At 43.4% G+C, this 12,565-nt stretch overlaps 1 protein-coding gene across 50 annotated transcripts in view; it reads left to right on the forward strand.

The window, feature by feature from the left end:
* The first annotated feature begins 494 nt into the window (after nucleotides 1-494).
* LOC110535656 (protein scribble homolog) overlaps nucleotides 495-12,565 on the forward strand; it is a 117,766-nt gene continuing 105,695 nt past the window's right edge. For all 50 annotated transcript variants that reach the window (XM_036935396.2, XM_036935395.2, XM_036935390.2 and 47 more), the window contains exon 1: nucleotides 495-2,039. In XM_036935396.2, the coding sequence (XP_036791291.2) occupies nucleotides 1,881-2,039 (159 nt within the window). In that variant the 5' untranslated portion in view covers nucleotides 495-1,880. The remainder of the gene's footprint in view (nucleotides 2,040-12,565) is intronic.

A 12,565-nucleotide genomic window follows, 5' to 3' on the forward strand; every position in this document is an offset into this window, starting at 1 on the left:
ATATATTAAGCAACAAAAGTAGAGCTTTCCCATCTTTAACATAAAGCCAACCTGGCCTGGCTGACGCGACCCTCGGGTGAGCTGTGACCACACAGGTCTGGACACACAGGAATCCGGTTGATGCCATATTCGCTCAGAAGTTGTGCGACGGGTTTCATTCTTCTCTCAAATTGTTTTTTGGTTTTTTTGGGGGGGGGGGGGTGAACTTGAAAATGTGTTTGAAATAGAAAATTCAACTGTTGTAATGGAAGGGGGCGGCCTCGGGGGCTGTGCATGTGGGTGTTTGAGTATTATTATTGACACATTGTGCCAACAACATCAAAGAGCCATTCCAGACTCTGAAGTCAGAATGAAAACCAGAATAAAGCCAACCCTCTTCTAAAAGTTATATTGAATACCTCCTAGCCCCTTGGGGTCGCTATTACATATTTGCAGTTTGGGTGTTTGCCGGGGGAGGGAGGGAGGGAGGGAGAAGGACAAATTGATGCACTTGATTTTATTTTCCTGGATATGTGTGGCTGGGCTGACCGGCGTATGCAGTCCTATCAGTGTCGGGCGGTAGTAGTCCTCCAAAAAACTAATGCCGATATCATCTCTATTCAGTCTAGCAAATTTAATTTGATTTGAATGTCTAAATTCTGAGTAGGCACTAGGCACGCGTGTGAGATGAGCGAGGTGTCAGTTGTAAATCGAGCGCACCCAGCTCCAACATCAATAGGGAGGAGTCAGTGGTCAGCGCTCGCCACCACATTCTTATATCGCCACACACCCGGTCCGAGTGAGGAAACTCCCGAGCGGAATATTTTGCGACAGAGGATTTCTTCAATGTTCGCTAAAATAAGGAGTCCAAAAATCCAAACACCTCTGACTTGTTCTGCGTGGCATCCCAGCCGTGCACAGCTAGTCACCAAAGCAGTGGTAACCTCCAGTTTAGCCCTGCCCATTCTCACACACTCCACCGGCCTGGCTCAAGGAGGGAGGGAAAATCATACGATTGTTGATATTGTGGGTTCAATAGTTGTTGCTTTACACGTGTCACGACTTCTGGTTATTGTTTTCAGTGCAGACAGCTTTTGAAAGACTGCCCAGAATTGGTTTCGAATTTGGTAGCTCGTTAAACTGCAAGTTTGTATCCGTAGCCTAAAGAGGCACGAGTGCTCACAAGCTAGTAACGTTAGCGACACAATACAGCAGACGAGTTCCATCCCTCCAGACGTAACTTCGAGAGGCCATTCAGTGTGCCTACATGGGACTATTTCCGATAATGCATCAGCCTGTCATATTTTACCGATCAGCATTCTCGCATTGAGCAACATAACACACATTTGTAACGGGGAACCGTATAATATTTGCTTAGTAAGCTAGCCATCTTGCTAGACAGGCCAGCTTCCTTGTATCAAATAGCAAACCGTCTAGTACTAGTAGCTAACGTTAATGGTGGCTGGACTGCGTTGTCAGAACTATGGAAATGAGAACGTTAGTTTGTTTTAAAGTGCCTGTTTTTTTTTAGATTATTAGCAAACCGTATATAATTTTTGAGACATTGACTCCAAACACGGAAGCTAATAATCGTATTTAAACAAAAAAAAATGTAATTATCACATTTATGTTGGATTTGAGTTGCTGAGAGCCAACAAAAGACTCAATTTTGGATATCAATTGACGAGACGAATGATTTCTGTGTCCCTGGTTTTAACTGGATTTGGCCTCCCCCTTTTGGTTCGACGCGGGAGCAGCGGGATTTCGACGTCCCACTCATCTGTCACGTCGATATTTGTATACATTTTCCTATCCCTCCCTCCCACAACCTTTCCCCGTTTCTCTCTCCGATGCGGAGTGCTGAGTAACGCCGGCAACCAAATCGATAACGGCGGCCGGACATGCTGAAGTGTATCCCTTTGTGGCGTTGTAACCGCCACGTCGAGTCAGTGGACAAGCGACATTGTAATTTGCAAAATGTCCCCGACGAGATATTTCGCTACAGCCGCAGTCTGGAGGAGCTTCTCCTCGACGCTAACCAACTCCGAGAACTACCCAAGGTAAGCAAACAGTGATTTTCATTAGCACATTGTGGCCTATCCTGGCTATCCAAACCATTATGCATGGTCAAATCAAGGATAGCGGAATGATCTCCACTCTATCAATGCATGCAACCCCCATGGAACAGGTGGCTGATGTTTTGATTTACTTTGCCTGCTATAAACATCTGGCAACATCAGTATAATTAACTGAGCATATTAACTAACTAATCCCATCACGCAGGAACAACATACTGTTTATTTAGAAAGGGGTTTAAATGCCTTTACTTAAAATTCCAAACACCATATTGGGTGAGTGTTGTGGCTACTTTCATATTCTGGGGGCTAAGACTGTATACGCGGGAAGGTATGATGCTACCTTTGTCCTCTTATTCTTGTCAATGGTTACTCCCCATGCATGTGTCATCAAAGTAGCTGAGAGAGGAGGTGTGTACCATCAGGCTGGCTGCTCAGAGCAGCTGACAGCACATTGTCAGCTGACAGCACATTGATAACAGCAGAGAATAGGAATCAGAGGAGAAACGGGTCTCTGCCTTCCTTGGATGCTTGCTGTGTGGAGTCAAGCAGAGGAGGCTCCTGCTTCAGAGTGGAGTGGGCATATGCTGCATGATATCAAATGTGCAGACGGACTCAGCAGATGAAAGGAGTCTGCTGGCCTGCACTACGTTGCCCGCAGTAACGGCACAGGCCGGTGGGATTGGAAACCCATTCACACTACTCCTACATGACAAATGACATAAGCTCTGCTGGCATGCCCCTCATGTTTATTTTTAGGGGAGCAGGATGGTTATCTGGTTGTGCATTATGTTCACCTCCAGCTTCCAACACTCATTTACACCAGAGCACTGGGGCGTAAGAGTGACCTGAGTTTCACCTCATTATGCCGCTGTGTTCATTGTTCTGCTATGGGATAAGGGAATGGCTGTGCAAGATAATGGACATCAAGTTCATCAGAGATGTGTTGCTGCTCAGACATGGCTAGTGGTGGTGGGGAGAGTGGCACAGTCACCAGTAGTTCTTCTGTCGTGTCGACAAACCCAAGGTCATAAGAAGCTACGCTAAGATGGCAAAGTCTACTGAAGTGTGCAGGTCCACAAGAATCTCTATAGAGAGTTTGAATACCTGTGTAAGTAGTCACTTCTAGGCCTAAGTATTCTGCTTAGGCTGTTGACAGTCTACCACTTGAGTCATGCCCTGAGTCCCAGGCCATTATATTAAAATATGCAAGCGCCAGTACGTAAGGTAATCACAAATTGCATTTATTACTTAAGTTAGTAGAGAGAATGCAATTGTTCACAATCTAATCCAGTGAAAAACACAATCTGATTTGTCAACCAAGACCTCAGTTGCACTCGCTCTTAAAATGTCACTCACCTTTTGTCTGAGTTTTGTACATGGACATAACAGGGATGAGAGGGACCGTGTGTGTGGCTGTTTGTGCCGACTTGACCAAAAAGCTCTGTTTATGACTAAGCTGAGCGGGCTGAGACTTGGCTCAGGCCCCTATGTTCACTGGAGGAAGGACACAGACAAATAAAGGGAGAGGAGGGTGTTGGGGAGCAGCTCAGTGTTGCTCTAGGACTCACAAAAGCACACGCAGACATCCAGTTGTTTAATATTCAACCCGGCTGCTAGTTCGGCCAGATGCTGACTGGGGTTTCCTGACACAGATCAAGGCTGAGGTGGGGGGCTGTATCTAAGGGTGCATCGCCTGGTCTGCTTGACTCAGCATGACTGGGCCCAGTCACACGGCCTGGCGGTGCAGGGGACCGTGAGGCTGGCAGAAGGCATACACTCAGGACCACTAACACGGCACTGTATTTAGCCGAGAGACACAAATGTGGTGTGACAGAGCAGGTGGCCGTGTTGCGTGCAGACACAAAGCATATGGTCCCCTTGCCTGCATTTATAGAAAGGCTTCGGAGAGAGAGGGGGCCATCAGAGGTCAGACCCATAATATAGGCCATGTGGAGAAAACATGGCAATAATGGTGAACGCTCAAACCATTAATAGAATCGTGAGCTCTCATTCATCTCATTTGGTATCTCCTTGTCATGCTATGATGGCTATTTATGTCATCTCTAGCTCTCTACAGTTATCATAACTGTTTTTAACACACAATTTAATTTAGAATTGTTGCGCAATGATTGGCATATAAAAGCATGTTTCATTTCAGCAGCAACAGAAGCTGTAGGAGCAGCACTCACTTTGTCTGACACATTTTCGCTTCAACTAGGTTCTATCTGTATGCTCGGCTATTACCAGCTAAAGGAAACCCTGGTCTGAAGGGATAGAATTCATGGAATGGACCTGTTTGAAATAACGCCCCCCCCCCTGTGTTCAAGAACATGTTGCGTCTCAACTGAGGCCTGGCACAGCACAAAACCCCCAATCATGTGAAGGAAGGGTCTAAAATGCAGCATGTGAATATGGATATTATTTTTTTGAATTGATGTGTTTTTAGATCATTGACGTGAAAGACATGCTCCAGAACTTTGGTGATTACTATGTTTAAAAAAAAAAAATCTGTATTGGGCAGGATGTATCAATATGTAGTTCATAAATGCGTAATCTATGAGCAGAATTACTGTTTTACCTCAATTAGCCACTAAATCCCTAGTTTGAAAGCGACTTTTCTGAAAACTGTGCTGCGCCATTTTCTCCCATGTGGGCCAGCCCCCTAGCAAGTAGAGTAGAGTTCAACCAATGAGCCCTTCGCCATATGAGTGACAGCTAGCAAGAGGCACACACAGCAGAGCGAGAGAGTGAGCAATGACATGGTGCACATATCTGCACATACTGCATGTGACGTAGTGCACAATTTCTGGGAACCACTTTTTGTTCATGAACACTACTTTCAGAACTACTGGCTAAAAAGTATACAAAACTACTGCAGAATCTCTTTAAAGGTAAAAAAAAAATAATAATAGTTTGACAATGCTGTTTGTAAGCTTTTAAATGATATCAAACTTTATCTTTTCCAGTGTGGGGTATGCAAAATGGGTCAACATTGAGCACCTTTATCTCCTCAAAGTTTTGACATTCAGGTCCAAAAAGTCACTTTCTGACATCCTCTTTGGGCAAACATGCATGGAAAGTTTTGTTTGAATCCTAAGGGATGCTGTCAAAAAGCGATTGAATCCAAATGGATTTACCCCAAAGAAAAGCATCTTTTCAGTTATGATTTCAATTGCCTTTACTTTTTCAACTACTACAGACACCTCTCCAGGGAACAGCCTACGGTGGTGACCGAATGGAGAGATTGTGGGTGTTATTGCACCGCCAAGTGTTCCAGCTCTCATTGACAATAATTGGCACACTCCACCTTCACAAAAGTCACTGTGGAGATTGGCCACTCTGCAGCAAACCTAAAGCCAGTGCTCCGTACACAGACCCGATGTCTGTACCCAAGCTGTCAACTTGAGTTTTTCCAAGTCTGCTTGAGCAATGCTCAATGACATTTGGCACACACAACCCATGAGGCATTAATATTCTCCGTACAGTCAGAAGGAAAATTGGATGTACTATGCAATGAGACAAATTAGTACTATAATGGGGATTGTGCTGTGGAGGGGTAGATTTTCTTTATATGTTTTGGAAAGGGGTTTAACAGTGTGAACAGATGGAGATTCAGATGCCCTGACAGGGTCTTAGGCTCACTGTGTGTTTCTTGAGCCCCACCTGGCAACCCTAGCTTATGTGTACTGTAGGATTGCCTTTTTCAGTTAAGCATTGCATGGCAAAAATGGGAAAAATATATGTTTTATCAAATGGCTCCGGGTTCCAGGTTGTTTTTCCTGATAAGGTTTTTTCTTTCGAAATATTATTCACCATTGTATTACACTGGAAGAACAAAATTACATGTTGGAACAAGTTGTTCAACCCTATCAGCTCAAACAGAAAGCGCTACGCACAGGCTGCCTTGGCACAAAATGAGGCTTGCCTTCATAGACCTCTCTTCTGGGGTGTATTCATTACGGAAATGTTTACCGTTGAAGAACCAAACAGAAGGAAACGGAGAGGAACATACCTGAATTTGTCCAATAGAAACTATCGGTTGAATTTTAGGTGCGGTAGGGTAGCCTAGTGGTTAGAGCGTTGGACTCTAACCACTAGTAACCGGAAGATTGCAAGTTCAAATCCCAGAGCTGAGCAAGGTACATATCTGTACAAATCAGTTCCTAGGCCGTCATTGAAAATACGAATTTGTTCTTAACTGACTTGCCTAGTTAAATAAAGGTAAAATAAAAAAAATAAAATAAAAATATTTGGAATAAACTGTTTCTGATGCAAAACTATTGCAACCAGGGCATAAAATTTACTTTTTGGTCCATCAGCCACAGAGGCAGCCCCCCAATTTTTCTTTGCAAAAATTACACCAAACGGATTAGCATGCTTTGTAATGTTTCTAAAACAATGTATTACTAGTAAAACATATTACTTTGTTCCTGTGAGGTTGAGTCTGATTAGTAGAAGATTCTCTTCACTAGCAATTGAAACTCAAACAGAAAAACACCTTAGCCTAGTGAACAAAACAATGTAAATAGCCAAGAAACAAGGACAAAGTATCACTTTGTTTCAAGTAAATTAGACAAACTTTTATGCCTGTGCACAGCGCTTCTAAAAATGTATTTTTCACTCAGCTCTTCACGTGCGCACAGCCCCCAGCCAGGCAGTATATAGGATTCGTAGTTCTTTGATTTTGTGTAATTAATTTACCAGCTAGGAAACGAAACTGTGGAAATACTTTGAAAACAGCTACTGCAGCATTTGTTACTATTAATGATCATACTTGACTATTTTTATTCACAAACTGGAGCCCTGACCACCCGCCAACGTGGCTGGTGAAATAGACCCACCAATGCAGGTGGCGGGTGTTAATTCTAGGCATAATGATTACACCCCTTTACTATACAGAACCCAGAAGGACCCTTGGAGAGCGCAGTCAGGAATTCCAACTCACGCCCATGTGTTCTGGGCCCTTAACATCAAGCCCCAGCTCTGTTTTCTCATTACGCAACGCTTAATCCTCACTATTCCTTAATGCGTCTTTTGTGTTGCTGCTAAGTAGGGCTCCTCAGTGGTTTTACCAAATAACACTGCCTCCTAATGCGAATGAAAAAAAAAAACACTGAATGGAATTAGTCAGTTTCAGCACTCCTCTATCTCCAGTGTGTCTCTGAGAAGCAGAGGGTCATTAGACCTTCTCATGGGCAATCGTCTCTGTCAATGATTGAAGATGAACCGGTCATGTAAAGCGGATCGCTTATCCCCAAGCTTTTGGACAGCTTTACCTGCTCTTCCTTTTCATGCTAGCAGGGACAAGGCACTTTGCTGCATGCTGCAAAGACGAAGTGGGACAGTGCGCGAAGCGGGGCAGTTTGAGTAGGCTGCTGATATTTCGGGGTGGGGCAGTGCATCAAGTCGGGGCAGTTTGAGTAGGCTACTGATATTTCCTTGGGTTGTTTGGCATGCAAAATGACTTGTAGATCAATGACTGACAACACAGTTACATGCTTAGTTCGACATTGATGAAGCAGAAGCGTCAGTTGTCACAAAATATGATGTATTTTCTAAAGGTAGAAAGTAACATGAGCAAAATGTTAGTGAATTGCGATTTGTAACTTTCGAATCGATTTCTGACTGATGCATGCTATACTTGGATCCGTTTGGGATCTGCGGACCAATAGTAAAATCTTAAACATTTTGAATCGAGACCGATGCGAATCGGTGAATCGTTACATCCCTAATAGCGAAACATTGACAAACAATTCACACCATGAAAACAATGCACCCGGATGGACTTTGGGTCCACTTGGCTCTGCTATTACTGAATGCCATGTAACCGTTTCCATTGTTTTTCTTTTACCGATATGAGTCATTTGTTTGAGCGAAGAGCAGTCAGTCTTTCACACATCAGCATTGTGTTTTGTTTTGTTTGCAGATATGAGATCCGAACAACCACCCTTTAACCTAATGGAGGTGTACATCTTCCCTTTAATATTTCAGGAGGAACATGCCTTCAAAATGAAACCACTTCCAACCTAGCCCTCTAACAGAAAGTATCATCTTTAATGACCCACGGGGGCTCCACTTAAAAATATACAGAACTCCCCCCCCCCCCCCCAGAAGTTCAGCATTAAAGTATATCCTAATGTTTGGCCAGGCATAAGAAATGGTTCTCTGCCAGAATCTCTAGACCTATCCTAGGCCTACACTGTGCAGATCCTGATTCCATAAAGTGCTGTACAGATTTGTATTTTCCCCTCTATTCCAGCCTCTGTGACTCTGTTAGCTGAACTAGGCCATGACTGGTGATAAATCACACCTGCCACTGGTCCTCCCTGCGGTAAACCCACATTAGTTCCCCCCTTCCCCTGGCTCCGTCTGTCTCTCAAGGCAGTAAGTTTCCCAGAAGCATGGGAAAGTTTTCCAAAGGACTCTTCCTTTAGTCTGCATTTCTTTTGATGTAGTTTGGTTTTATGGATCTCTCAAGGCTGACATTGAGACTGCTGCTGAGAGAGAAGTCTGCACTGGCCAATCCTTAAGTCAAATCAAAGTCGGACGTCCTCATTGTGTGTGTGTGTGTGTGTGTGCACAATCCGAAAGCTGTGTCCCACTTCTGAGAAGAGCCAAGTATGTGAAAGGTAACCAGAAGTGAGGAGCCAGTGGAGAAGCATTGTGAAGAGGTAGAGGTCCCTCTAATGCAATAGCACATTCAACAGGTTCCTTTGTCTGAGATGATGACCAGCTGGTCCCACATCCTGCCCCGCCCTTCCATTTGGAGATGTTTTTTATTTATTCCGGAGATGGATTAACCCCCCCCCCCCCCCCCCCCCCAGACCACAGAACAGCCAGACGGGCTGAGTGATGGTGTCGGGTGGAGAACATCCAGCCAGGGAGGCTGTCTTGGTGCTAAGAGCCCTGCAAGCCCTAGGGAGATACTGCTGCAGGTGTGGTGCGTGTGCGCAGACTAACCCTCCCGTAGAAGTCGTACCTTTTTTTCCCTGGTAAACAGATTACACCGAAACCAGCCTGATAGTAATTATGCCTCTTGTAAATCTCAAGACTTTCCTCCTGCACTCTGCCCCTCAGTCACCACCACCAAGGTAAACAATGGGCCATGGCGGTGGTGGCGGGAGGCTGGTGTTAGCGATAGCAGAGAGCATCTGTGTGCATGGATGGTGCGCACCGATAGGAATGATGTGCCATAGGACCACTAGCTAACTACACAGAGCCAGGGATTGGGGGACATGGACTCATGGTGGCCTCGCAATGTGACACCATTCTCTCACGCTCTTTGTTTCTCTGTGCGTTGGTTTGGGTATTTAAAGACAATTTTAATGTCAAAGTATTTGTTGTCCTCAGTTTAACCCAGAGGGCCCTCTGTATTGCCACTTTTGAAATCCATAGCTTAGGGCCTAATTAATTTATTTCAGTTGACTGATTTCCTATTATGACGTGTAACAGAAGTCTTTGAAATTGTTGCATGTTGCGTTTATATTTTTGGCTCAGAGTAGCTTATATGCGTCCATGAATAATAAGCATCAACTAATGAGATGGGCAGGAGATATGCCATTGATTTTCTGCGATCACACAATAGAGCCCACCCATAAATCCTGTACCATTGTAGCAAGAACACTGCAATGAAAGTGTTTTGCTCTGAGCACTGAAGCCTTTTGCATAATGTCTGTGTCCCGCTACGTCACAGTTGGTCACTCTGGTTCTTGGAAATCTGTTCAAAATGGTTTGAAAAGGGCAGCTAGAGTTATTCCTGAAAAGTGTTGACAGGGTGTACAGCATTGTTTTTAATCCAACACATTTTGTTGTAGTACTACAGTAAGAGTTAACTTTTGCAAACAACTATTATTCTCTCCTACTTTTCTGTTTGAGAGGTGGCTTAAAGCCAGGCTTGTGAGTGACTAAGTACTGTATTGTATCTTTCTGAGTAGGAGTGTGTATACTGTGAGTAATTAACCCAGCATGGCCCTCTGAGCTCTGTAGTACATGATGCCAGCAAGAGGAAATGCAGGAATGACTGGAATCTGAAGCAATCTGCCTGCCCTGCCGTCTGTGCGCCTGAACTCTCCCTCAACCACACTGATCCTAGTTAGTCTACATTCCTGGCTGAACGGGCCACACACACAGAGACCTTTACGCCTGCTACTAAGCCACGCGCGCACACACCGTTTTACGTGGTGCACACTAGAGACAATCACACATCGACAAACACAGAGAAGCTACATACAAATGCACATGTTCCCGAGAACTTCCAACAGAGGCACATTTTTCTTCAACTAATCAAACTTCACTATTTTTGGCAGTATTAAAATGAAGGCTCTCTAATTCTCATTATACTTTAATTAAGCCGGCCTCCTTACTCCAGGGGGTTTCACACAACCGGAGCCTGGGTAAGGAGCAAAGCTGGCAGAATGTAGGAGACATTTAGACTAGAGGTCGACCGATTAATCAGAATGGCCGATTAATTAGGGACGATTTCAAGTTTTCATAACAATCGGAAATCGGTATTTTTGGACACCGATTTGACCTTTTTCTTTATTTAACTAGGCAAGTCAGTTAAGAACACATTCTTATTTTCAATGACGGCCTAGGAACGGTGGGTTAACTGCCTCGTTCAGGGGCAGAACGACAGATTTTCACCTTGTCAGCTCGGGGGATTCAATCTTGCAACCTTACAGTTAACTAGTCCAACGCTCTATCCACCTGCCTCTCATTGCACTCCACGAGGAGACTGCCTGTTACTCGAATGCAGTAAGCCAAGGTAAGTTGCTAGCTAGCATTAAACTTATCTTATAAAAAACAATCAATCAATCATAATCACTAGTTAACTACACATGGTTGATGATATTACTAGTTTATCTAGTGTGTCCTGCGTTGCATATAATCGATGCGGTGCGTATCGTTGCTCCAATGTGTACCTAATCATAAACATCAATGCCTTTCTTAAAATCAATACACAGAAGTATATATTTTTAAACCTGCATTTTTATCTAAAAGAAATCCAGGTTAGCAGGCAATATTAACCAGGTGAAATTGTGTCACTTCTCTTGCGTTCATTGCACGCAGAGTCAGTGTATATGCAACAGTTTGGGCCACCTAATTTGCCAGAATGTTACGTAATTATGACATAACATTGAAGGTTGTGCAATGTAACAGGCATATTTACACTTATGCCACCCGATAGATAAAATACGGAACGGTTCCGTATCTCACTGAAAGAATAAACGTCTTGTTTTCGAGATGATGGTTTCTGGATTTGACCATATTAATGACCTAAGGCTCGTATTTCTGTGTGTTATTATGTTATAATTAAGTCTATGATTTGATAGAGCAGTCTGACTGAGCGATGGTAGGCACCAGCAGGCTCGTAAATATTCATTCAAACAGCACTTTCGTGCGTTTGCCAGCAGCTGTTTATGACTTCAAGCCTATCAACTCCCGAGATTAGGCTGGTGTAACCGATGTGAAATGGCTAGCTAGTTTGCGGGGTGCGCGCTAATAGCGTTTCAAACGTCACTCACTCTGAGACTTGGAGTAGTTATTCCCCTTGCTCTGCATGGGTAATGCTGCTTCAAGGGTGGCTGTTGTTGTGTTCCTGGTTCGAGCCCAGGTAGGAGCGAGGAGACGGACGGAAGCTATAGTGTTACACTGGCAATACTAAAGTGTCTATAAGAACATCCAACAGTCAAAGGTTAATGAAATACAAATGGTATAGAGAGAAATATTCCTAATAATAACTACAACCTAAAACTTCTTACCTGGGAATATTGAAGACTCATGTTAAAAGGAACCACCAGCTTTCATATGTTCTCATGTTCTGAGCAAGGAACTTAAACGTTAGCTTTCTTACATAGCACATATTGTACTTTTACTCTCTTCTCCAACACAGTTTTTTTGCATTATTTAAACCAAATTGAACGTTTCATTATTTAGTTGAGGCTGAATTGATTTTATTGATGTATTATATTAAGTTAAAATAAGTGTTCATTCAGTATTGTTGTAATTGTCATTATTACAAATTTAAAAAATAAAAAAGGAATCGGCTTATTAATCGGTATCGGCTTTTTTTTGGGTCCTCCAATAATCGGTATCGGCGTTGAAAAATCATAATCGGTCAACCTCTAATTTAGACATAGCTATTCAAAGAGTTGCATGGTTTAATCAGCCCTGTTTGGTAATAAGATGGTTAATCCCGCCCAACATAGGACCCAGGAAGACTACTCAGCCTACACTATGCTTTGGAAATTATACAGGAAGGCTGTCAATACTCAACTAGACAGCATAATGTTTGAGGGGTTAGTGCATGTTTGCAGATGTAACACTTTTATGATAATGTGGATACCATTGGTCAACAGTAAGGATTCTTCAATAGTCTTTGTCATTCAATGAAGCGACTGGTTTTCGTGGTTTTTCATTGAGAAATACTGCACCAAACATCTTAGTTAGATGTAAAATTCCACGACTAACCTCTCCTCTGCAAAAATGTCAAAATTAATGACAGATTT

Source organism: Oncorhynchus mykiss, chromosome 11 (assembly GCF_057628025.1).
Source record: "Oncorhynchus mykiss isolate SJ-2025 chromosome 11, ASM5762802v1, whole genome shotgun sequence".
Lineage (NCBI taxonomy): Eukaryota > Metazoa > Chordata > Actinopteri > Salmoniformes > Salmonidae > Oncorhynchus > Oncorhynchus mykiss.